At 40.5% G+C, this 26,343-nt stretch overlaps 1 protein-coding gene across 2 annotated transcripts; it reads right to left on the reverse strand.

Moving 5' to 3' along the window:
• Positions 1-821: 821 nt before the first annotated feature.
• Positions 822-25,424, reverse strand: LOC120800597 (cadherin-7-like). 2 transcript variants are annotated; one of them, XM_040146807.1, is made up of 12 exons: positions 25,249-25,424; positions 24,472-24,767; positions 21,613-21,907; positions 20,452-20,571; positions 17,580-17,747; positions 16,399-16,586; positions 15,223-15,476; positions 13,062-13,198; positions 12,835-12,956; positions 11,049-11,166; positions 4,275-4,529; positions 822-3,882 (listed from the first exon to the last, which is right to left on the reverse strand). In XM_040146807.1, the coding sequence occupies exons 2-12, from the start codon at positions 24,700-24,702 to the stop codon at positions 3,212-3,214; spliced, it is 2,559 nt and encodes an 852-aa protein (XP_040002741.1). In that variant the 5' UTR covers positions 24,703-24,767; positions 25,249-25,424; the 3' UTR covers positions 822-3,211. The 2 variants fall into 2 exon arrangements, with proteins under 2 accessions (XP_040002741.1, XP_040002742.1); XM_040146808.1 differs by lacking the exons at positions 822-3,882; positions 4,275-4,529 and adding an exon at positions 7,471-7,763.
• Positions 25,425-26,343: the final 919 nt, after the last annotated feature.

A 26,343-nucleotide genomic window follows, 5' to 3' on the forward strand; every position in this document is an offset into this window, starting at 1 on the left:
TGTGAATCATACTGTTGATAAATACAATTGATTTACTGTGATGATGATGATGATGATGATGATGATGATGCTCCACCTCTACAGCTCTGTCCACATCACTGTTGTTGTTTCTCTTTCTGTCCGTGACACATGGAGCCAGTGAATAAGGCAGAGTCAGAGAGAAATCTGAAAATAAATCTAAAAAACAGGTAGAGATCAGCGCTGGAACTGGAGACTAAGGATCCTCTGTCCAGGTGAAGGCAGACTGGATTAAAGATTCGATGATGACATGATTCAGATACATTCATCCTGTTCTGTCTGATTAGATTAAATCTTTATTCCAAGGTTTTAACATGTTGCCTTTATAGCCCACAGAATGTCTGAACAGACATGTTTGATTCTCACATAATCAATCAGAACTAATCACGATTCCCAGATAATCAATCAGAACTGATCAGAAATTCACCTCTTTTTGGATAATCACAACTAGAAATACTCCAACAAGGTGAGGAAATTATCAACTCACCTGCAAACACCTGGACCATCTTTGAAAGATAAACTTGACAACTGATGAAAATTTTTCACCTCTTTTATTCGTAAAGTGACTCAGTCTGTAACATATTCAGTGAGTGTTGTTTTTCTTTGTTTATTCAAATTGTCCATGTATAGCATGCTAATAATAATGATAATAATAATAATACATTTCATTTATTGCACTTTTCAAAATACTCAGACACTTAACATGACATTGAATTTGAATTTGAAATGAAATTAAACTCACTGGAAAGACATAGCCTTGCTAAGTTGTCTTTATTGTCATAGACAATTCCTCAACAGTTGTAATAACCATGCCTTTGTATAAAACTCAGTAGTATGAATCCTTTACACATCTCATGTCAACATGCATCACAGGTATAATAATTACAATATTAAAAAAAGAAACTCAGAGTCATTTTATTTTCACAACTTTTATTTTCTATAGATTTTTTGTTCTATAAACATCAGCGCTGTAAGAAAGCTCTGAACACACAGTTAAAATAAAACTTAGAATAATATAAGAAAATAAAACTATTACATCTAAAAGACAAAGAGATGGAGGTTTGGTTTTATTACAGAAAAATCAGATCTGTAAACAGCTCAGATAAAACAGATGATTTACCGTGAGCTGTCTCAGCCGGTCACACCTCAGCTCTGCCCGGGCCCCGGCTCCTTTACCTGTGGCAAGCCAGCAGGCAGGGTTCACGCAAATGCGTATGCACCTTAAAATATGCGCTTAAAACAAGTAAAGACATAAAATAACCCTGCGTTAAAGTGTTCAAGTGGGCTAACAGGTTGTTTGTTACACTTTAAAATGTTTACAACTGGAAGCAACTGCTACCCCCGTGATTTAGGAGGACACCAGCGTTAAAGTCAACACACATCGCTTTTGTGTTTTTACACTGGTTCAGACAATAAGTTACCACTCTCCACTTAGCCTCTCTCTATTCAAACCCATTTTTATATTATACTTCTTGCTGTTGTAGTTATTATTATTATTTGTGGACGTCGTATTCATAGTAGTACCATATTTACCTGAGCGGTAAACAGTGGCTGAGTTCTGTTTGTTGACGTACTGCCTGTTACATAGTTAACCAGGTAAAACAGAGGTCAGGTGACTCATGAGTTGTCAGGTGTTCAATCTCTAGCAGCTGATAATCAAACAGCAGCAGGTGGTGACACTGTGAAAAACTTTAATATAACCTGTTTACAGGGTTATCAGATGACAGAGACACAAACAGAATCTTTACCTTTTGGATTCAGACTCAGGCGAAGTTTATGTTTGTCAATCTGTGTTGGTTCTGTCAGTGCCTGTGAGTTTTGTTTACTTCAGCCTTGAGCATAAAGACAGTCTTGGTCAGCTGGTCTGTTTCAGTCAGGGTCTGGGTCTGTTCCAGTCTTGGTCAGTCGGACTGGTCCATTTTGGGTCACTCGGGTCAATCGGTCTGTTCCAGTCTGTTCCAGTCTGGGTAAGTTGGTACTGACAGTCTCTAGATAAAATCCTATAGTGTGTGATATGTAAAGACTCTGGTCTTCAGTCCATCTCCTACAAATTTTTTAAATCGTGTTTGATATCTGTGACCGTCGTTGGTCACTGATGATGTCACCTGTGTGTTGCCGAAGGGAGACATACAGGTAAATAAACAGCTTGGTTCGCTCAGTTCCAGGTCCTACCGTAGGCTCTACAGTCCTCCACACCCCCCATCCAGGGTCCCACCAAACTCTGAGTTTTTTCCTCCCATTTTGTCCCTTTTTGCTCAAATGCCCCATGTTTATTTTGGTAGAAGATCATGTGACAGTTGGTGTTCTTGGTGAGTTTGTGGTTACCGAGCAGTGTTTCAGGGTGTTAGCTGGTGGATTTACTTAGTCTATGTCTTCTTTTCCTTTCTGACTGCCAGAGACTAAAACATCAGAAACCATCTTATGCTGTTTGTCTTTGGAGCTTTCAGATCCACAAACCAGCATCATGCCCATTCCTGAATATCTCTCCAGACACCCGTGAAATCACAGACCATGTGACACCATGGTCTGAGTGTTTGAGGAGGTTTCAGCTTTTAATATGAAAAAAATTAAAACATTTTGTTTAAAAGGTTAAAACATTAAGTTTCATGCACATTTTCATGATGATGAAGATTGTCAAGCAGCTGTTTCAATCTGACCTCCTGCTTATAGACACATTTGGATCCACAATCAATAATCCATATTGTAGAGTAGAAGCAAAGTTTTTCTTTATTCTAAAAGTGTTGCAGAAGTTTTGACCTCTTTAAAAATCAAAATTCAAATTATTGTAATATTATTGACCGGTTTTCTGAGTTAAACCAAGAACAGATCTGAATTCAGTGGGTCTGAGGAGGTTTTACTTTGAGAACCACCAGAACCACAAGATAAACCAAATGAACCAGTTAGACCACATACAACAGATTAACCTGTAAAAGAACCACAACAGTGTCACATGAAGTGACACTCTCCTGACTTTGTTTTCAGAAACACTGAATAATTCTGTTTCTGTTTGGACTACAAAAATGGCAAACTTGAGGGAGGATCCTTTGTTTTAAAAATGTCTGATCTGACTGAGTTTGTGTTCCCTTATCCTCCAACACCACAGAAATGCATGTTGGGTATCAGGGGCAAGGCAGCAACCCCAGAGTTGCTGGTCTGAGGCTTGACTCTGATCCTATCCACATCTAATCCTGAATTAGATTCGATCCTGTTCCAGATCCGGCTCAGGCAAATCAGATACAGGTGACGGATGAAAACAGATAGTCCCCACATTAACCATGCGACCTGTACCTGCTGGTTCAACACACCTGTCACAGCGCCTCCTGTAGTCTTCTCTGGTCCCTGCAGATTGAGGACTCTGAGGCAACCCCCCTCCCTCGTTGTGTCCGTAGAGGTCTGCCAGCTTCCTGAACCTCGGCCCCCACTCTCTCAGGAAGTTGTAGTTCTGCTCAGACTCTAAAAAGTTTAACGAATTTAACGAGTCTAATGAGTTTAATGAGCTGAGTGACTCAGCAGCTGACCCGCTGCCTTCGAAGGCGTAGGTCTGCAAAGAATCGTAGGGGGGAGCTGTCAGGTCCAGGTCTGCCTCCTGCAGTCTGTCCCCGATGAACTCCTTGAACAGCAGGTTTTTCCCTGCCCGGGACTCTGGTGTTCTGGGGAGTCCTGGCGGGTGGATGTCGGGGTCTCGGCGGGTTTTATTTGTTTGGTTCAGGTGTCTCAGAGTGAACATGTCAAAGGCCTCGGTGTCCTCCTCACCTCCACCTTCATCATCATAACGGACAATGTTCTCACGAATGTCTCGCTCATCGTTCATCCTCAGAGGCTCCCTCCTCCTGTGTCTGATGGCAACCATTACCATGACAGCACCTGAGGAAACAGGAAGTGGTACAGTCAAACTACCAACGCTGTGAAGGTAAAGCTAACAACAATTAGCTAACACAAGCTTTGCTACAGCAGTACATAAAAGGTTATAGCATCTAAAGGCTGTAAGACAACTCTGAAGACACTTGGTGGTGAAATTTTGTAAGACTCCAGCCTGAACCTGAGCGACTGTTTTACAGTGAAGACTATGAAACTTCAGAGCATGCTTACACTCTTGTGCTGAGCTGAGAACTGAATTAAAGGAAAATTTTTTTGTTTTGTTTTTACCTTTTATTAATCAGAAATATATTGCTATCATGACTGTGGGTGATTGTAAGGGAATATTAGGTGGTTGCAATCAAGACTGCAGGTTATTGCTGTCATCTCTAGAGTCATACCCAGCAGTGTAAGGACACAGGTGAGGACGGCAGCGGTGGCAGCAGTGCTCAGTCTGACCACCAGCAGCGGTGACGCACCCCAGCTGCAAGAGCGTCGATGTCCCTCGAGGTCACAGTCACAGACGGTGACGGACAGTGTGTTGGTGCTGCTGAGAGACGGATTGCCGCCATCTGAAATCACCACAGTCAGAAAGTGAACCAACTGATCCCGTTGCAGGAAACCACCATGCCGAGTCAGGATGGACGCCGTGTTGTCTGAGGACAGACAGGTGAAGACAGGATGAAACACCTGAGTCATGTCAGCACATAGAAGTACCTGCAGGAATTTAAAAGAAAAAATCACCTGAGCTGAGAGGACCAGTTCAGATGTGGGGGCTCGACTGAGAAATTAACAATATATCAATATACAGTATTTGTCATATTTTGTAACTTTATATATTTATAATTATATATTTAGTTAATTATATAATAATTATAATTCTAGCAAATCAGTTAGAGTGCTAACTGATTTTCTTTCATTTTTTTTAAAGAAACTGAGGATTTCTGAGGGTTTAACACCTTGCAGAGACAACAGCAAATGACTTTATGCTGAAATATCAGTGTTGTGTCAATTTAGAGAGAAAAGACTGACTTATATATTCATATGATTAAGTCAGTCTTTCATATCAGCTTATAAAATATGTCATCAAGCAGCTCATTACCCCCACATCCAGCAGACACAGAAGATGAGCGTCACAGTGATAGTGTGGACGGAGCCCCCTAGGATCAGCTGAGAAAAAAAAAAGAGCCATGTGTAAATCTGTACTTTTGCTTTACAAATCTGTGGGCATGGATTGCGAAACCGTGGGCACGGATTGTGACTCCATGGAGAGTACAAACAGTACAAACAGTGTAAACAGTTCAAACAGAGAGTACAGATTTACACAAGGCTCTTTTTTTTTCCCAGCTGGCCCTATGGGGACTACGTACCTCAGGGTTCTGTTCTTGGTCCTTTATGTTTTATTTTAGGTTAAAGAAAAAAAACTGATTATTTGCCCACTGTGGGGAAAACAACATGAAAATGTCTTTTTTAGTCAATAAAGTTTATTTTGTTACCAAAGAGATACTGTTGGCTAAAAGGTCAAGAAAAAAAGCTAGTAAGTGGACCTTGAGTTAAGAATTTTGTCTCACAAATTGCTGTTTGTGAGCTAAAGAATATTCAGTCTTGTTTAGCTGTTTTAGGTCTGAGCCTTTGATTAAAAGTAGACCTTTATGATTAGTTCTGTTTTGAAGGTGGACTGCGTGTTACGCATGAATATTTAAGGTAGACCTTTCAAGGTGGACTGTACCTGTGTTACACACCAATCAGCCACAACATTAAAACAGGTAGATGGTTTTAATGTTGTGACAGATCGGTGGAATTTTTGACTTAGTCAAGCCATGAAGCAATGGAAAATAATTGAAAGTAGAACATTTCTGGAGAAATTTTGGGTGTTCCTGCTGCTTGGTGCATACCCAGGATAGCTGGCACCTGCAGAGGCGGTCTTGCAGCTATGCAACTTGCTTGCAGCTGCAGCATCAATAACTGTCCACACAGTGATGCTATCGCAACAGTTTTCAACTATGTGGTGCATTTCACGAGTGGCCAGCTGTTTGCCAAGTTTCAATTCTGTAGCGGTTACAGTTTTTGAGATATTGCTGGTTTTAAGCACTCATTGACAAATTAATAAATCATGAATTATAAGAGATATCAACAAGCTGTTTACAAGCTAATATGACGTTCATGCTTGACATTTAAAAGTGGAACCATGTTTCTAACCATCACTATCCGGGAGAAGTAGCAATTTGTATTAAGCAGTTTTTGTCTTTTCACTCGACTGCCCCCTACTCGCAAAACAACATGAAACTCTCTAGTGTTTTTCATGGTCAAAGTCTTTACACTTGAGCCAAATTTCGTTGCCATTGGATAAAGCATTTAAGAGTTATAGGGGTTTGAATTGATACATATTATTGGACCACACCCAAAAAAGTTTGTTGGCAAATCATGGAAGAATAATACATGATATCTCAATTCAAACATGTGGGCAATGTGTGGGGCTGTCCAAACATGTTATGTACCAAGTTTGGTGACGCTTGGATGAAGGATGTAGGATAGGGAGTCAAAAGTATGTCTAGCAAAAAAATCAAAATGTCGGGAAAAAAAGTTTGATTCAAATAGGTGTGGTCTATATCAATCTCTTCAGCATCATACACTGAATCTATAGACAGCACAATTTGAAAAAGCTTTTCACCAATTTTCATCTTGTAGCCTTTATAGTTTTTGAAATATTCATCATGTTTCATCATGAACAAATTCTTATAGAATTAACTGTTACACATATCAGCACCAAAATAGCACACTATTCCCGATCTAACTGCACGTTTGATATATATTTTGCCTGGGTTTTCTCAAAGCTGAGGGATGAGTTATGATGGAATAATAGTAATGATAATAATAATAATAATAATAATAATAATAAAGAGTGACGATAACTATAGTGTGCTGCATTGCCAGCAATCATACAATTATGAGTGTAGCTACACAAGTGACTACCACAACACTTGTTTGTTTAATAATCTGATCTCTTTTAGTGACATGAAATGCCACCAGTGCACTGATAGGAGGCACTCGATGACCACAAATGCCACACCACTGTTTTTGCTTGTAAATTTAATATTTGTGAAGTCTACTGTCCGCTGTTGGGGTGACACAAAATAACATCACAATTCAACCAAATAAAAAAACAGCAAATGACTACTCCTAAGAAATACTGATATCCATGGAGACAATCATTAAATTGTCTACATTTATTACAGGTTTAATAATGATAATGGCAGTTTGGAGGAACTCATTAAGCACCCACACATTACACCTGTGTGAACCACAGAGTCTTGTGACAGTTAGAAGTTGGGTCCAAACACTCTCTCCCTATGATAATAAATTGGTTGATAATATATGGTCAGGTACATGAGTATTTGGACAGTGACGTAATTTGTAAATTTGCCTCTGTACACCACAATTGATTTGTGATTGAATTTCGTATGGTGTAATTTCTGGTTGCTGGTGTTTCTGTTACTGGTAGCGTGTTTTGCTGCTCTGCCTTTACCCAGTTATTTTGCTATTTTTGTCAAACAATCGCTGAGAAACCAGCTCTGGTTATTGGCAGCTCTATCTTGAGAAATGTGAAGTGAGCGACACCAACGACCATAGCCAGATCTATTCAGTCAACATTGAATCCTATTTAAAACTACTGGCTACGGATAAATGTAGATTTGGTAAGATTGTTATTCATGTTGGTACATATGCAAAGACATCGTCAGACTCTGTAGTTTTCTCTGTCCCGCTGCCTCATATGACCAGTGATGACATGTAGCTGCATGCCATCATTCAACCGCTGGCTGTTGAGGTGGTGTCCTGCAAACGATGTGGGCTTTGTAGATAACTGGCGGACTTTCTGGGTAAGACCTGGTCTATTAGGAGAAACAGCATACATTCCATGTTGGATGAAATCTGGCAGTTTATTAGAAAGCCAACATGTGACATCCCCGAGTTGAGACGAGGAGGCAAAGTTGTAGTCTTACACACTTCTCTGCAGTTTCCTTAGAGCTGTCTAAAAACAAGGACTGATAAATGTGGACTATTAAATGATCTCTGTTATCTAAATCAGTATTAGTCAATGATTTGGTAACTGATCATCACATTGATTTATTCTGTATTACTGAAACCTGGTTGCAGGAAGAAAGATATGTTAGTCTGAATGAATCAACGGCCCTTGCTCATATTAATTCTGACATCCCTCGTAGCACAGGCCGAGGAGGAGGGGTTGCAGCGATTTCCCACTCCTGCTTATTAATCAACCCTAAACCTGAACTTAGCTATAACTCATTTGAAGGCTTTGTTCCTTAGTCTTTCACACCCAAGATGGGAAACACAAAAAACAGTTCTTGTAGTTCCTATATATCATCCACCTGCACCTTATTCAGAATTTAGCTGATTTCTCAGAGATTCATCTGAGTTAGTGCTCAGTACAGATAAAGTCATTATAGTGGGTGATTTCAACACTCATGTACATGTTGACAGCATCAGTCTTAGTTCTGCATTTAATTCACTTTTAGACTCAACTGGCTTTTCTCAACATGTAAATGAACCCACTCAATGTTTTAATCACGCCCTCAATCTTGTTCTGACATATGACATATAAACCAAACATTTAATATTTAATATTTCCCTAAAATCCTCGTTTGTCTGACCCTTTTTTAGTAATGATTGAGTTTACAATAATGGACTACACAGCATTTGGGAAAAATTTCATTACAATAGGTGTAATTTCACCTTGCCTGTAAAATTAGTCTAATAACATATGGAAAAGCCCTCTGTAATGCCAGAACCACCTATTATTCATCATTAATAGAAGAAAATAAGAATAACCCCAGGTTTCTTTTCAGCACTGTACCGAGGCTGAAAAAGAGTCATAGCTCTATTGATCAATGTATTCCTTCCACTCTTAGTAGTGACGAGTTCATGAGCTTCTTCACAAGTAAAAATGTAACTCTCAGAGAAAGAGTTCATCACCTCCTTCCTGCAGCTGACACAGATGTATTTGCTAGTTCAGGGCCTTGGAATCGACTGTAACGCGTGATTTATCTATAGACTGCTTCTCTCCTGTAGATCTCTCTGAACTCAGTTCAACAGTTTCTTCATCTAAACGATCAATTTGTCTTTTAAAATCAATTCCAACAAGGCTGTTCAAGGATGCTTTACCTTTAATTAACACTCCCATATTAGATCTGATCAATGTATCTTTATTAACAGGCTATGTACAACAGGCTTTTAAAGCTGCAGTAATTAAACCTCTTCTTAAACAGCCTACTCTTGATCCAGATGTTTTAGCCAATTATAGACCTATGCCCCTGTACCCCCCACAGGGGCATACATACATCTGGACTGGAACATGGGATTGGGATTAAAGGAACCCAAGTAGGCTGTTTTAAATCATATTTATTGAATAGATTCAAGTTTGTTCATGTTAACGATGAGACACAAAAGTTACTGATGGGATTCCACAGGGTTCTGTGCTGGGACCGGTACTTTTCACCCTATATATGCTTCTTTTAGGCAATATTATCAGGAAGCAACACATAAATTTCCATTGCTATGCAGATGACACCCCGCTGTATTTATCTATGAAGCCAGATGAAAGTAATCAGGTAGTCAACCTTAATGCCTGTCTTATGACATAAAGTCCTGGATGATCTATAATTTTTACTTCTAAATTCAGACAAAACTGAAGTTATTGTACTTGGCCCTAAAAAGTTCAGAAAAACATTAAATAATCATATAATTACTTTGGATGGTATAACCTTGGCCTCCTGTTTGACTGTAAGGAACCTTGGAGTCATTTTGACCAGGACATGTCCTTTGTCTCACAAATAAAACAAGTCTCTAGGACAGCCTTCTTCCACCTGCACATGTGAAGATTATAAACATCCTGTCTCGAAAAGATGCTAAAAAAACTAGTCCATGCTTTTGTTACTTCTAGGCTGGATTATTGCAATTCCTTATTATCAGGCTGCCCCAGCAAAGCTTTAAATACGCTCCAGCTGATCCAGAAAGCTGCAGCACCAGTACTGACAGGAACTACGAAAAGAGACCATATTTCTCCCGTGTTACCTTCTCTGCATTGGTTCCCTGTAAAATCCAGAAGAGAATTTAAAATCCTCCTCGTCACCTACAAAGCCCTTAATGGTCAGGAACCATCCCATCTTAAAGAGCTCATAGAACCGTATTACCCCAGTAGAACACTGCCCTACCAGAACGCAGGCTTATCTGTGGGTCCTAGAGTCTCCAAAAGTAGAATGGGGGGCAGAGCTTTTAGTCATCAGGCTCCTCTACTGTGGAACCTTCTTCCAGTTTAGGTCCAGGAGGCAAACTCCCTTTCCAAATTTAAAACGAGGCTTAAAATGTTTGATAAAGCTTTTGGTTTGGGCTGGCTCAGGTGAGCCCTGAACCATCCATTAGTTCTGCTGCTATAGGCCGAGGCTGCTGGGGGAAGTCCCATGATGCACTGAGCACTTCTTCTCTATTCTTTTCTCTCTCTCTCTCGTCAAGCATTTATATCACTCTACTTCATGTCATCAACTTTGTGTCCTCTCTCTCCTGTAGTTTGTGCTTTTCCTCCCTGTCCTCATTCTGACTCTGGAGCTGCAGGATCCAGATTCACTACTGTTCAACGAGCATTATTAAAGTTATTATTGCTATTGTTAATAATTGGTGCTGTTATCATTTATAACACTATTACACATATAAGTGTCACTAATATTAACAACCAGTCTGACTGTGCCTGAATACAACAGTATCTACAGCTGTTCCTGGTCTCTCTTTCTCCCCCTCCCCCTCCTCCCTCTTTCTCCTCTCTCCCCCATTTCTCTCCTCTCAACCCAACCGGTCGAGGCAGACGGCCACCACCCAGAGTCCGGTTCTGTCAGAGGTTTCTTCCTGTTAAAGGGAATTTTTCCTCTCCACTGTCAATGAGTACTTGCTCATGGAACTGTTGGGTTTCTCTCTATAAAACTGTCAGGTCTCCAACTGAGTCTGTAAAATGCCTTCAGATGATGTGTGTTATGATTTGGTGCTCTATCAATAAAATTATAAATAAAATTGAATTGAACTGAATTATTTAAGGCAAACCTTTTAAGTGGGACGTTACCTGTGCTATATTTAAGTATTTAAGGTAGACCTTTTGAGGTGGACTCTACCTTTGTTGTCCCTCAGGGTGAAGTTGATATTCCCAGGAGCCTCGGTGGTCAGAGAGAACAGGAAGTGATGTCCGTGCTCTGGTTCATCTCGGTCCACAGCGCTGAGTGTCTCAATGATCTGAAGGTCAAAGGTCAAACAGAGAAAACATGACAGCTCACAAAATGACTCTCAGACAATCATTGAAAATTATTTCTTAAAACACATAATCTGCCGTCAGTGTTCGTAATTTCTGGAAGATCTCTGCAGCTCTGATCAGCCTCTCCAGTCTTTTTCTCCTCTATTTATCATTTTCCAAACCCTTAATTAGTGTTTAACACTCTTTAAGGCTGTAATGCTTCATCTATACGGCTGACAGTTTTTCTGGTGATATATAGAGGCTGAGTGAGCAGGAGAAGGTGAAAGCTTTAATCAGTGTTGGACTTTAGAGAAGGAGGATATGGCTATTTTCTGGAAGCAGAACGTACCAATGTAAACTCGATTTCTATCAAACTCACAAAATTACCAGTAGAAAAGTTACGTTTATTCAACTTTGGCCTGCACTGTTATGAACTGGGGTTTTTATGATCCTGGTCATGTGATCAGATTAGTGCACCAGTGATGGGACATTTGGATGAAGATCAGAAACAGATTACAACAGATTTCAGAGAAGATCTGACACTTTCTCCCTCACTAACTCTCAAAGGATTTATCCCAGTAGTAAAATGGAGGTCAGAGGTCACAGCCGATGGACCATACCACCCAAAATTTAATCCACCACCACAGCAGCAGTTGGTTCAATGACACTGAGGCAGATCAACATCTGCATCACCATTTATTGTACTTTACTTTATCACCATGTTTCTATTGAAATCTAACAATTAAGCTGATGACTGATTTAATTTCATAATGAATTTGAGCATAATGTTAAACACATAAATCAATTTAATCTTTGAGTTGTTCAGTCCACAGCTTTGCACAGTGTCTGTGAAAGTGTCTGACTGTTCTGATGACTGAGGCTCCATCATCTGCAAAATATATAAACAAAAAAAATTTGAGGTGTAGGTCCAAACGTGTCTGAAAAACACAGAACAATAGTATTACTACATTTAGGTACCACACTGTCTCTGATAAATCATCTCAGTTAGTTATTAAAAAAAATCACAAATTTACATTGAAATCAAAAATATGATTTTTTAGTCCATGTCTGACAAGCAATCTTTGGACCAAAAAATTTGGAAGAATGTCCCTCAAAATTTAAAATGTCTCAACTTCTCCAACACACCGCTACCTTTTCTGCTTTATTACTTTTGTCCTGAAAAAAGAGCATAAAAAGAATTACACTTAAAAAAGGATGTTAATGTTTACTGTAGATTTAATTAGAAAAGAGTTTATATCTGTTTAGAGATCTGAGTTTACAGATTTTTGACAAATATGGTGGAACGATCAGAAATTGCCGTTTTGTATTTGAAAATAGAGATTCAGTCTGTTTATACAGTAACATGGTTGTCATGTTGTGTTTGTTGTTTTTATGAACAGTCTGAGTAAATATTGTGTAAAAGGGATTTTTTACAAGATAATTATCAGGTTGTTTTGTATTTGTGCTGACTTCAAAGTGATTATTGGGCTTTAAATAAATCAAATGAAACAAAGTCAGATGGTAACCTGAAAATGATTTTGACTTTCACACCAAACCTCACAGTAAAAACTCAAACACTAACATGTCAAATATTAAAGTGCAGAGTAAACATGATACAGTAAAGAAGAGAATAAGAAGTCTGTGACAGACAGCACCCAGGTGATATTTACCTGTCCAGGTTTGGTGTTCTCACAGACGAACATTTGGTACTCGATGGCGAATCTCGGAGGGTTGTCGTTAACGTCCGTCACAGAAACCAGAACCACAGCTTTCCCCACCTGAGAACGATCCACTGACACACAGACACACACCTGTCAGGTACGTCTGATACAGACAGGGAGTCGTCACACTATAATGACCCAGCACATTATTAAAGTCACAATAAAGTTAGACTTACGGCTCTCTGTGGCGAGGACAGTGATGTTGTGCACAGCAACGATCTCTCGGTCCAGAGGTCGGTCTGTTCTGATCAGACCTGAGCTACTGTCAATGTTAAAGTAACGATCCACATCTGACCTCCTGTCTATGGAGTACCTACAGACAGACAGTCACAAAAAGTCCCAGACAGTTACAGACAGCCACAGACCGCCAGTTACAGACAGACAGAAAGTTACAGACATTCACAGACAGTTTCAGACCGTTACAGACAGAGAGTCACAGACAGTTACAGACCATTACAGATTACATTCAGACAGAAAATTACAGACCGAGAGTTACACACAGTTACAGACTAAAAGTTACAGACAGTTATGAAAAGACAGTTATAGACAATTATGTACAGACAGACAGTTACAGACAGTTACAGACAGACAGAGAGTAACAGGCAGTTAAAGAAAGATGGACAGTTACAGACAGTTACAGACAGACAGAAAATTACAGACCGAGAGTTACAGACAGTAACAGACAGTTATGAAAAGACAGTTATGGACAATTACATACAGACAGAGAGTAACCGGTAGTTAAAGAAAGACGGACAGTTACAGACAGACAGTCACATAGAGTCACAGACAGTTACAGACCATTACAGATTACATTCAGACAGAAAATTACAGACCGAGAGTTACAGACAGTTACAGACTGAAAGTTATAGACAGTTATGAAAAGACAGTTATAGATAATTACATACAGACAGACAGTTACAGACAGTTACAGACAGACAGAGAATAACAGGCAGTTGAAGAAAGACAGACAGTTACAGACAGTTACAGACAGTTACAGTTACAGACATACAAAATGTTACAGACAGTTACAGAGAGACATACAGACAGTTACAGGCAGTCACAGACAGGCAGACAGATACAGACAGATAGAGAAAGTAAGACAGTTACAGACAGACAGTTACAGTTACAGACAGACAGACAGTTGCAGACAGACAAAACGTTACAGACAGTTACAGACAGACAGACAGACAGTTACAGGCATTCATAGACAATTACATACAGGCAGACAGTTACAGACAGACAGATGGTTAAAGACAGTCACAGACAGTTTCAGACCGTTACAGACAGAGAGTCACAGACAGTTACAGACCATTACAGATTACATTCAGACAGAAAAAGACCAGAGAGAGAGTTTTACACAGACAGAAAGAAAAGTTACAGACAGTTATGAAAAGACAGTTATAGACAATTACGTACAGACAGACAGTCACAGACAGTTACAGACCATTACAGACAGAGAGTCACAGACAGTTACAGACCATTACAGATTACATTCAGACAGAAAATTACAGACCGAGAGTTACAGACAGTTACAGACTGAAAGTTATAGACAGTTATGAAAAGACAGTTATAGATAATTACATACAGACAGACAGTTACAGACAGTTACAGACAGACAGAGAATAACAGGCAGTTGAAGAAAGACAGACAGTTACAGACAGTTACAGACAGTTACAGTTACAGACATACAAAATGTTACAGACAGTTACAGAGAGACATACAGACAGTTACAGGCAGTCACATTTATAGACAGTTACAGATAAAAGGACAGTTACAGACAGTAACAGTTACAGAAAGTTACAGATAGGTATAGACAGATACAGAAAGAAAGACAGTTACAGACAGACAGACAGTTACAGACAATTATATTCAGACAGAGTTACAAACAGACAGGTACATGCTGAAAGGCAGTCACAGACAGTTAAAGACAAACAGACATTTACAGACAGCTACAGACAGTTACAAACAGACAGACAGGTACAGGTCGACAGGCAGTTACAGCCAGGCACAGACATTTACAGATGGTTAAAGGGAGACAGTTACATACAAGTACAGTAGGACAGTCACATCTAGTTAAAGACAGACAGTTACATATAGCAAGAAAGTTAGAGACAGTTACAGTTACAGACAGTCAATTACAGACAGACAGACATGTACAGACAGAGACAGACAAACAGTTACAGACAGTTACAGACAGTCAATTACAGACAGACAGACATGTACAGACAGAGACAGACAGATACAGACAGTTATGGAGAGTTACAGACAATTAACGACAGACGGATGCAGGCAGTTACAGAGAGATTTAGTATATCTGAGTAAACTGATCTGTCATACCTGACAGGACTGTTGGTGGCGTCGGGGTCGTGAGCTGAAACTGATCCCACATCAGTTCCTACTGCAGCTGCCTCAGAGATCACCATCTGACTGACAGAAAAGGAGAATACTGGAGGCTCGTCCACGTTTTCCACCAGCAGACGAACCGTCGCCATGTCGCTGAACGGACCCACAGACAGGAAATGGGTGTCCACATAACGATTGGATGCCTCGACGCGCAAAGTGTAGCTGGACTTGGTCTCAAAGTCCAGTGTCTGGAGTTAGGAGAGGAAAACTGATGTTATGGAGTATTTCCAGCTAAATTAATTTATTAGACTCCAACACAACATCAAACGCTAAAGACATGATCCCATCATCTGAAGGTCTGACAGTAACACCTGAGTGTCTGGTGCTTCTAAGAAAATAAATCTTTTCTGTTTTCAATCCTATTATCTCACCATGGAGACATGTTTACCTCTTGAAGCCTGATTTCAAAGGACTTACCAAAAATCTATTATCAGGATTCATTAAAACTGAGCACAGAGGATTTCCCCCTGGAAGCAAAAATAACAGATCATTTTGTGTTTGCAACACTGACATCCATCTAAATTTAAAACTGTGAGTGTTGTCAGCAGCTGTTCAGCAGCAGAGGACTCTCCTCTGGGACTGACAGAAAAACTAATATAATACAGAGCTTCGCAGACTAATGCAATGATCACACAGAGTTTAGACCTGCAGATGTTCTGAGAACTGGACTCCGAATAAGGGGGTTGGTAATTAAAAACCTCTGAATCAGTTTAACATCTGGATGAAGGAATTAAAAACACAGAGGAAACACTTCAGACCCAAAACAAGAATATTTTTTCATAATAAGAGGCAAACGTGTGTGATCTCTGGTAAAAAATTGGTCACCAATAACTTCCAGTACCTGCTACATGGAAACCAGTACCTTTTACAAGGAAACCCGTAGTAAATCAGTACCTTCTAAACTGAAACCAGTACTTGCTACAAGGAAACCAGTACATGCTACAAGGAAACCAGTACCTGCTACAATTAGATCACTAACTGTTGCAGAGCAATCAGTACCTTCTGTATGTTGACCAGCCCTTACTGGAAAGAGACGGGTATCTTCTATAAAGAGACCAGCCCACTAACCTTCTTTAGCATGTCTAGTCCTTACTGGCAATAAACAAGTACCTTGTGCAGGATGACCAGTCCTTCCTGTGTATTTGGATCAGTGAGGATCCTGAAGGTTCCCTGTCCGTCTCCGTCCAGGATCCTGTAGTCCATCTCAGCGTTTGGACCAATATCCAGATCCAGAGCTTTGATCTTAGCGACCACAGTTGACACTACTACAGACTCTGGAACACTGAATTGGTAACTCTCTGTAGGAGACAGGTACACAGGTTTGTACAAGTACACATACACATGCAAGTATAAGTATATGCAGGTGCATGCAGGTCGACAGGCAGGTACAGGTGGGTGAGATATTCAATTCAAGCCCACAGATGTTTTCAAACAGTGTCCTGCTCTCCAGATGATGCACCCTTTATATTTTAATGACTCCATGATATTTCTTGCAGCGGCCCCCTGAGGGCAAACATGTTTACTCCAGGACTGTTTGACTCTTAACAACAGGTAAATCATCATGAGGTTGTTTGTTCAGCCCAACACCTTTGTGTTGTCATGGACAGGTGAACCGGTCTGGTGATTTCATTCATAAGAGGTCCTCGATTCAAACCGGAGATGATGGTTAATCGAAGCCTCAAACCTGTGGGCCACAAACATACATTTGTTTTGGAGTATTTTAGGAGTAGAAGGTGAGGCCCGCTGGGAGTACATGAAAAGGCGTTTGTTTGTTGACACAGTGGAGATGAACTCGAGATCTGTGTGTTGAACGCTCACAGAGAGATAATCTGAGCATGCTCAGAGCCCACCAGCCTTCACTAAGATGGTCTTATCTCTGGTGAGACCTCCGGTGTTGGTATGTTTATAAGATTTACCAGAAGTATCCCCAGCACCTATATATATATATAACCATGAGTTCTGCAGGGTGTCAGTGGGCTCTGAGCATGCTCAGTTCACCTCTCATGATCAATACTCAGATTTGAGAAAACACACATTTATTAATCTGTCTGTACTATCAGCACCTGACTGTACTTGTGCTCAGCATTAAGAAGTTGAAATGACGTCAAACAAGAAATGTCAGTACTGGACTTTCGTGGTGCTGATTCTGAATCCTCTCACAAATCTGTGATTAGACAAGCTAGCAAAAACAAGCTGACAACCTGAACTCTCAGGGGTCCTGGTGGTCTGAGGGTGTGGTGGCCTGATGGTCTGGTGGTGTGTCCTAATTAAAAGTCAGAAGTCAGACTCACTGCGGGGGAAGCGAGGTGGGTTGTCGTTGACATCGGTCAGCGTCACAGTAAAGGAGGTGGTTCCGGACAGACCTCCCAGCTGACCAATCATGTCTTTGGCCTGGATGACCAACAGGTAATGGTCTTGCACCTCCCGATCCATGTCAGGCAGAGCTGTACGCACCACACCTGCAGGACAGGTCAGACTCAGAGTCACAGACCACATCTACACTAAGCTGTCTAACGATCCTTGTCCACACTGACATAGTCTCCAGGTGGTTTTAGTTGAGTCTCTCCAGTCAAACACCTGAACAACATGAAAACAGGTAAATCTCTTTTTATATTAACAACAAAACAGATTAATAACATCTGTATTTTACCATCAGAGTCCTGACAGCTGCTCTGCTGTGATCAGATATCTCCACATTTAAACTGATGGATCACAGAGACAGTTAGAGAGGACTACAGGTCGTCTTCTTCACTTCCCTGTCACACAGCTCCGACCCTCACTGAGCCGCTACAGCTTCGTTTAGTAAAGTCTCAGTTTTCCCCGGATAACTGAAACACTGAGCTGCACTTTAACATCTACACACGGAGACGCTTTAACGTTTACACACTGAGACACTGAGACGCTTTGACGTTTACACACTTAGACACTTTAACATTTACGCACTGAAACACTGATACACTTTAACATTTATATACTGAGACGCTTTAACATTTACACTCTGAAACGCTTTAAAATTTAAACTTTCTGCAGAGAAAAATTGTTTTACAAATTTAAACAAACTCTCACATTCAAGAAACACAGTAACACTGGATCTAAACATGTAAAGATTACGTTCAGATTTGTGAAGGAATCTTTCCTTCTTTAGGTCTTCAGGTAGTATTAGGCAGTGTTTCCTTACAAGTAAGCCCTAAAAGCAAAAGTTTATTGTCTGTCTCAAGGATAGCTCTGAAGATACTGATAGAGTCAAGCTGGCAAAGACCCAGTAGCAGTTGCCATAGCAACCAAAGTCGTAAAGAAATGATAAATCAAGCCTCTGGTCGAGTAGGTGAACAGTAATAACACAGGGGCCCCTTCAGCTCTGGGATCGACTATCTTGCCTTGGGAAAGTATTGAATGAAATATACAATCTGGATTAGGTGAATGTGATTTATTGTTTAGGATTTAGTCCCCGATGGAATGTTCATATATTTATGGACAGGGGCTGTGGTCCAATGAAGAATTTCCTCATTTGGACATGTACTAAGTTTTGTCTGGGTTTAAATACACCCTGCAAGGAAGATAACCTTCAGAACTGGGTGGCATTACACTTGCATTGTTCCTCTCTATTCTCCTTGGTGCATCAAGCTTCAATAAATGCTTCTTTGTACCAAAACGGGTTAGCCAGCTCGCAAGATTTCCATCACAAATTGGCATGACGAACAGGATCCCAAGAGAACTACGACTGGTAGCTTGCAGCAAAATGTTGGGTTAATAAAGTGAGTAAAAGTGATGGACAGTGTGTGGGGCTTTTTAAAAAAAGTCTTACTCAGCTATCACTGAAAATTTATGGTGCAAGAACAATTTTGATATTATGTCCTGGATTTTTATTTTAGTGAGACAGAAAACAGCTTTTCTCCAGTTGCTGTTTAAACCTGTGGCTGGACGTAAAATGTCGTGTTACAGACAACACAACAGCTCAGTAAAGATAATGAACTTTAAAAAAAATACTCAGCCTATTTGATGTTGATGATCAAACATATTATATTTGTCCATTAAATATTTTAAAACTAATCTGCTACACATAAATAAAATCAGTTTACACATCAGTCTTTAAATTCATGAAACTGAAGCTCTGCCATTTTTAAGTCTGAAGTGAGAGAGGAGAACGTCATGTGACTTAATCAGACCAGTTTATACAGAACACTTAAATAAATGGACGATTTAGAGCAGAGGAGGCTGAAGCTGTTCATAATGAAATAATCCTCTCTCTCTCACATACACACAGAAACACAGACAAAACACACGCACATATGCACACATACACTTGCACGCTCAAACACACACACACACACACACACACACACACACACACACACACGTGCGCGCACATAAACACACACACACACACACACACACACACACACACACACACACACACACACACACACACACACACAGATCTGTCTGTCTAATCTGATCTGTCTGCCTGCAGCGGAGGATGAGTTAATTCCCCTACTCGCTATAAACCATAAAAATATTTCAGGATCATTTACAGGTTAACGTCTGCAGATAGAAAAAGGGTGAGGAGGGAGGAGGAGGGAGGAGGGGGAGTAAACACAGTAAACAGATTTATATAAGAGGGAGAAATGAACACATCACAGCAGAGTTCAGATCAGTTCACAAATGTCTGAACAATCACAGGTTTAAATGTTTCTGAGTCTGAATCATTCAGACTGACACAATTTGTTTGTCTGTGAGGAAACAAAAATAAAACATTTATAGTTTCCTTTTCTTAACACTCCTTGATTTTGATTAAGGCTTAAAATCCCAAATCTTTTAAACCCATACAGTTTGCGTTCAGGTGGATCACAGCCAGCAGTGGAACAGGTACTCAAAACTTTAATGAAGTAAAAGCAACAATGCACCAGTGTAAAAATACTTTATTATAAGTAGAAATCCTGTATTTAAAATCTCACTACAGTGACAGTATAGTTATATTATCAGTAAAGTGTATTCAAAGTATCAAAAGGAAAAGTACTGCAGTAATGTGTCCTGTGACTGACATATTACTAAGTATGATATCATTCAATGCATGAGTGTGTTCAGATGTGTTCAGGTGTGTTCAGGTGTTGTGTTCAGATGTTGCGTTCAGGTGTGTTCAGGTTTGTTCAGGTGTTTTCTCACCTGTCTTTGCCTCCACAGAGAAGTATGGCTGACCCTGCAGGATGCTGTAAACTAGTCTGGCAGAGTTTCCATAAGTTGGATCGTCAGCATCTGTTGCCATCACCGTCACCACGGATGTACCTGTAGAGAAATTACACCTTCATGATTCACCCGAACACACCTGAACACAACATCTCTACAAACCTGACCGCACCGGAATACACCTGAATACTTGATTTAACAAACTGAGGAATTCACACTGATACTCTGCTGCTGCTCCATTTGAAACTCCGCGAGACAAACATGAAAACATTTGCAGTAAAAACTAAAGGGTTAAAAATTTAGATTAAAAAAAAAAAACTGCGCGAATAAATAAAACTTTCACATTAAAAGTCTGTTTCTGTTCAATCTCATCTCTGATTTTCACATTAAGAGTATGTCTGAACAGTGATCAATGATGAACACAGAGAACAATCTGCTGAAAAACGCCATCACACACATTTAACAAACAGTTTCTATTCCGTTTATATTTAATAAGTTTCTGTACACAGGACTGCCATATTTGTTTATCTGTGGCTCTGGTTTCGAAACTGATATACACATGAATTTTTTTCACTAAAAGATGTCTTTTAAAACTAGCCTGTTTTCTTTAAAAGTGTTTTAGATTCTATCTGGTATTTTATCGGCGTTTCAGGTTTTACATCATGTTTGGGACTAATTTCTGATGAGAATCAGTCAAAAAGTAAAAACACTGTACTAAGGACTTGACTGAGCAGTGATGTGGCTTGTTTACTTCCACCTACAACCCGATTATTTTACATAGGGACAAGTTGGAGCTCCTGATCAGTTAATTTAATGTCAGCTGGTCTTGGAAACCTCCTGGAAACTCTCCAGGGTCTAAAAACTTGTAACATCTGAAATTGATCCAAAACTCAGAAAAACACACTCAGCTCTGAACAGATTCTTTCTGTCTGCTATTAATACAAATGTCTTTCACCCTGAACTTCATACATTCCTCATGTTCATAGTCTTATTTTGATTTTATTGAGAATCTTTTATCTTTTCATCTGAGTCAGACTCAGAGTGAGCAGGAAGGACTTTCAGTCAAACAGGAAGAAGAGCTGGTGGGCACATTATCGTGCTTCAGGGGACAGATCAGACCTGTTTTAGTTTCAGACTCACCTACAGGAGACCTCTCAGCTACTCTGGCGGTGTATGGTCCGTTAAGGAACTTGGGCTCATTGTCGTTGATGTCCTGGACTTTGATGATGAACTGAGACTCAGGTTCAACCAGTAGGTTGGTATTTCGGTCTCGAGCCTGAGCTCTCAGGGTGTAGTATGCCTGCTGTTCTCGGTCCAGCCTTTTTGTGGCGTGGATGTCTCCTGTGTTCTCATCAATGGTGAAGATGGACATTGCTCCTTCTCCCATCAGGATGTACCTCACCTGACCGTCACCTTTATCCACGTCAGAGTGGAGCTGTGGGGACCAGAAACCAGTTAAACCAGTAGAGGAAACCAGTTAAACCATCAGCACAGTAAACCAGTTAAACCAGAGGAAACCAGTTAAACCAGCAGAGGAAGTCAGCTGAGAAAAAAGGCCAGATGTCAGCCTACTACTGTCAGAGTCAGAGGTTTCAGATGGAGTGTGTTGAGGACAGGTTTAGCTTAGTTAAGCTTAGCACAAAGACCTTTTCCCAAAAAGGAAAAATCCACCTTCAAAAGCTCCAGGTCTGTCAGAGTTACATGTTTAATGTTATTTATTATATAATTTTCTTACTGAAAAAAATTCAATGCAGAACTTCCATTGGAAATCTGCTGTTTTATGTCACCATCACTGAGTAGCACCATCATAATAAAAAAAAAGGTTTTCATTTAAAGCTCGATCTACATCTAAAAAATGAAGTTGTTTAAACAATGTCTGTCAGAAATTAGGATGTGAAGGATAGCAGAGAATAGTGAGAGATCAAGAGTTCGATTTCTGACGAACACATGAATATCAAAACTGACTCAAGGTGTCCAACGAGTCAGCTGGTCTGAATGTGAATCAGTTTGTTTATTCAGTCAGCAGATTCTGGACTTTGGACAGATCCGGGATCAGTTCATGTTCATGGTGGCTGGAACAATTCAAACTGGCACATGTTGTTTAATATATGATTTACAGTAAGACACAGCTGTTCAGTGATACTACTGTTATCATACCACACACACACACACACACACACACACACACACACACACACACACACACACACACACACACACACACACATACACTATGGTTCAGTGTGATCTGTCAGGTTGAATCTGTTCAGCCGTCGTCTAAAAGACAAACAGTGTTTAGTCATCTCCCAGAATGCCACAGGGCTGTGTGTGTACATGTCTTTCTATGGATGTGTAGACAAGTTTTTGCTTAGAACCATCATTGTGTAGATATGTTGGCCAGTCCTCACTTTTTCAAAGGGCTATTTGGGGGGTCAGACTTGGTTTTAGGTTTCAGGTTAGAATCAGTTTCAGGTTACTTTTAGGGGCTTGGGAATGCATTATGCGAACAAAGGTCCTCCCAACTATAGAAAGACCAATGAGTGAGTGTGTGTTTGTGTGCTACAGGCTACAGGTCACATCTCACAGAATATAAACAGTTGTGTTGTTCAATCAGAGACCAGATCAGAACTGAGGTCTGTACAGGTCAAAAGAACACACTCACACACACACACACACACACACACACACACACACACACACACACACACACAAAGATAATCAGACAAATGTCAGTGATTTCAGATGAAGAACACTAAGGTATTTGAGTAAACATTAACAGCTCTGCTACAAACCAGGTTTACGTCCAACTGATCTGCAACAGGAGATACATTTTGAAGGAAATGTTCTTCATTAACGTGTCTGTCAGGTCAGTACTCTCCCTGAAATAGATCCTGGTCCAGAGTAGGTTCCTGGTCTAGAGAAAGATCCTGGCCCAGATAAGGATCCTGGGCCAGAGAAGGATCTTGGTCCAGAGAAAGATCCTGGTCTAGTGTAATACAGAAGACTTCACCATGACTTCAGACACAACATGTTTATTTACATATACCTGAAACCACCATCTTTCCCTGACATGTAGAGTGCAAAATGAGTACTGCTGAACCACAGTCAGGAATCTGGATGTGAACCCTGGCCTCTGCTGTCAAAGTCTGAAGCTTTGGATGTCCAACATCCATTCTGACCTCTGACCACCTCCCCGTGACTCTGGATTATCCATCCATCATCCAAAGTCGAGATACAATGCTGAGGTCACCATACCGACATTCTCCACACCTCGACTGCACCTTCAGATCCTGTTCATGAAACCCACGAAGTGAATCTGTGACAGGATCGACCCTGGTAGAGTCCAACAACCACTGAGAAGCTGTGACTTCCAGCTGAGAACACAGACTCAGCTCTCACTCTGATTATACAAAAACTGAAGGACTCATAGTAATGGCCTTCTACCGCCTACTCCCACAGCACCCCCGACAAAATACCCAAGGGGTCCACAAAACACATTTAGACTGGATGGGCAAACTCCCATAACCCCTACAGGATCCTAGCAAAAGTCGAAAGCTGGTCCAGAATCTACATCTGTCTTCCTGAATCTAAGGTTAAGCAATCACCCAAATTCTCTGTTCAATAGCCTAAAAGAAGCTTTCCCTTAGAGGCTGAGCAGTGTGAGACCCTGATCAGCTCTGGTCCCCTTTTTTAAAATGTGAACCACCACCCTGGTTTCTCTGTGGAGCTTGAACAATGACAACAGACTGTTTGTACTCAAGCTGTTGGTCATGTGATGGATCATTTGATGTGTCCTCTCTGCTGTTAGAAGAAGATTCTTATGTCAGCCGGAATTTAGTTACTCTGGTCTAAAAGATTAGTCAGAACAAAAAACAGCGAGAGTCAGAGTCAAAATCAGGATGAGAGACATAGAGACACAAAGACACAGAGACACTTAATGAATGATTACCCTGTCATTCTAATGAAACTTAAATCAATTAATCAATTGACTGTTCGTACCTTCCCCACGTACAGCGGCTCATCTCCGGTGTACTCCTCCAGGACGAAGAACTGGTTCCATACCCAGCTCCTCCTTCTCCTGTGGTGGGAGAGGACACCTCCTGCTGCTGCTGCTCCTCCTGACACCTGAGGGAGGAGGATGGAGTTCAGGGTCATTGCCTTGCAGCCTGACTCCTCCCACAGCGACAGGACAAACATACTGAGCACACTCAGAACACAGAGACACTCCATCTCCGAAGACACAGATGCCGTCCGAACTTTCCAACGATGGAGGGGTTTTTTTTGACTTTTGTAACCTGAAATAAACAAACAACAAACATAATATAAACAAGTATAACACAACAGGAACACTGCATTTACCAGTTCTGTTGATGGACAACATCCACTAACATTTTGTTAAAAACAGGTTATTATTCCTGTGCTTTACATTATCTTATCTCCTACACTGTAAAATTTATTTTCCATCTGTATTTTATTTACAGTGTTTTCTGTGGGACAAACACGTTAATCTGATTATGAACCTCCAGTTTATCTTGTTAAATCTGCTTCGGTAAACTGATAAAACATGTGAATAACATCCAAACAAACTGAAGAGAAAAACACAGCCGGTTTGATTTTTAATGAACACATTTAGCTGTTTGTTTCCTCACATTCTGCACTGAAACATTACTCAATATAACTGACTCCACACACACAGTTTAAATCAGTGATTTTTTCAGTGGAGTTTGGTTCAGGATTTAAATACTCACAGCTAATGATAAAAACCAGCGGTCTTACCGTCCAGCTGCTGATCTGAGTCCTCCCCTCTGTTTGGTGATCTGCAGGTTCCCTGAATTTTGATCAGTAATTAGCTTAGACTGACTATTGATTAAATGAAAATAAACTCTCAGCTGCAGCTGAGCGAAGAAAACAAAACTCCACAGATTGCAAGAGACTGTCTCTGTCAGTGTATCCTGCTGTCGTTCGTCGATCTGTTACAAATACCCCATTCACTCAGACTGTGTGTGTGTTTTTGTCTGTGGGGGGGGGGGGTTCAGCTCCTCCTCTGTCAGTAGGGGAGGGTGGGTCAGATGAAACATCAGTATTATTAATGCTGCTGCAGTTTCTTCAGGTTTGTGTGTTTTCTACATCAGTGGTTTGTAAAGTTCCCCTCAGGAATCTCAAGAATAAAGCTGACGCTGCCACATCTTTTTCCATCTGTTTTCATCTACCACATGTATTTCTTAACCTCCCCCCACATTAAACACCTGCTTTTAATGTGGTTAACTTATATTAATGAGTTTTCTATTATCAGGACTGCGATCAGATATTAAAACCTGCAGGGTGTTAGCTCTCTAAAGATGCGGCCCCACATCAGGCCTGGGATCTGCGATGATGAATCTGATTTGGGCCTCACCCGGGTCTATTACAGTCTGGGTCAGTTGGACCCCGTCTGTTTCAGGTCAGCTGGTCTGTTCCAGTCTGGGTCAGTTGGTACTGACAATCCGCAGATTATATCATGTAGTGTGTGCTATGTAAAGACGAAAGACTGTTCTCATGGTGCTGATGCTGCTACAGTTTCTTCAGGACTGTGTTTTCTACATCAGTGGTTCTTAAAGTTAAAGCTGCTACAACATCTGATTCATTTTCTTTACCTTGACATTTTGAAATATTAGAGTTAGCAGGTTTGTAAGGGTCCAATCACTTGACTCGTCTCAGATCTGAAAGCTCACTGACTCAAGGTGACCACTGAATAAAGGTATTCTTGCATCATCACAACAGAAAAAGGGTCTTGTGCTGCTCATTCCTTGTTGGTTGAAAAAGAATATTAAAATTGAACCTAGTTGTGTCCTCTTCTTCTGCAGTGGTTTAATGGCAGCGACTGGAGAATCA

This window comes from Xiphias gladius, chromosome 15 (genome assembly GCF_016859285.1).
Source record: "Xiphias gladius isolate SHS-SW01 ecotype Sanya breed wild chromosome 15, ASM1685928v1, whole genome shotgun sequence".
In the NCBI taxonomy this organism is placed as follows: Eukaryota; Metazoa; Chordata; class Actinopteri; order Istiophoriformes; family Xiphiidae; genus Xiphias; species Xiphias gladius.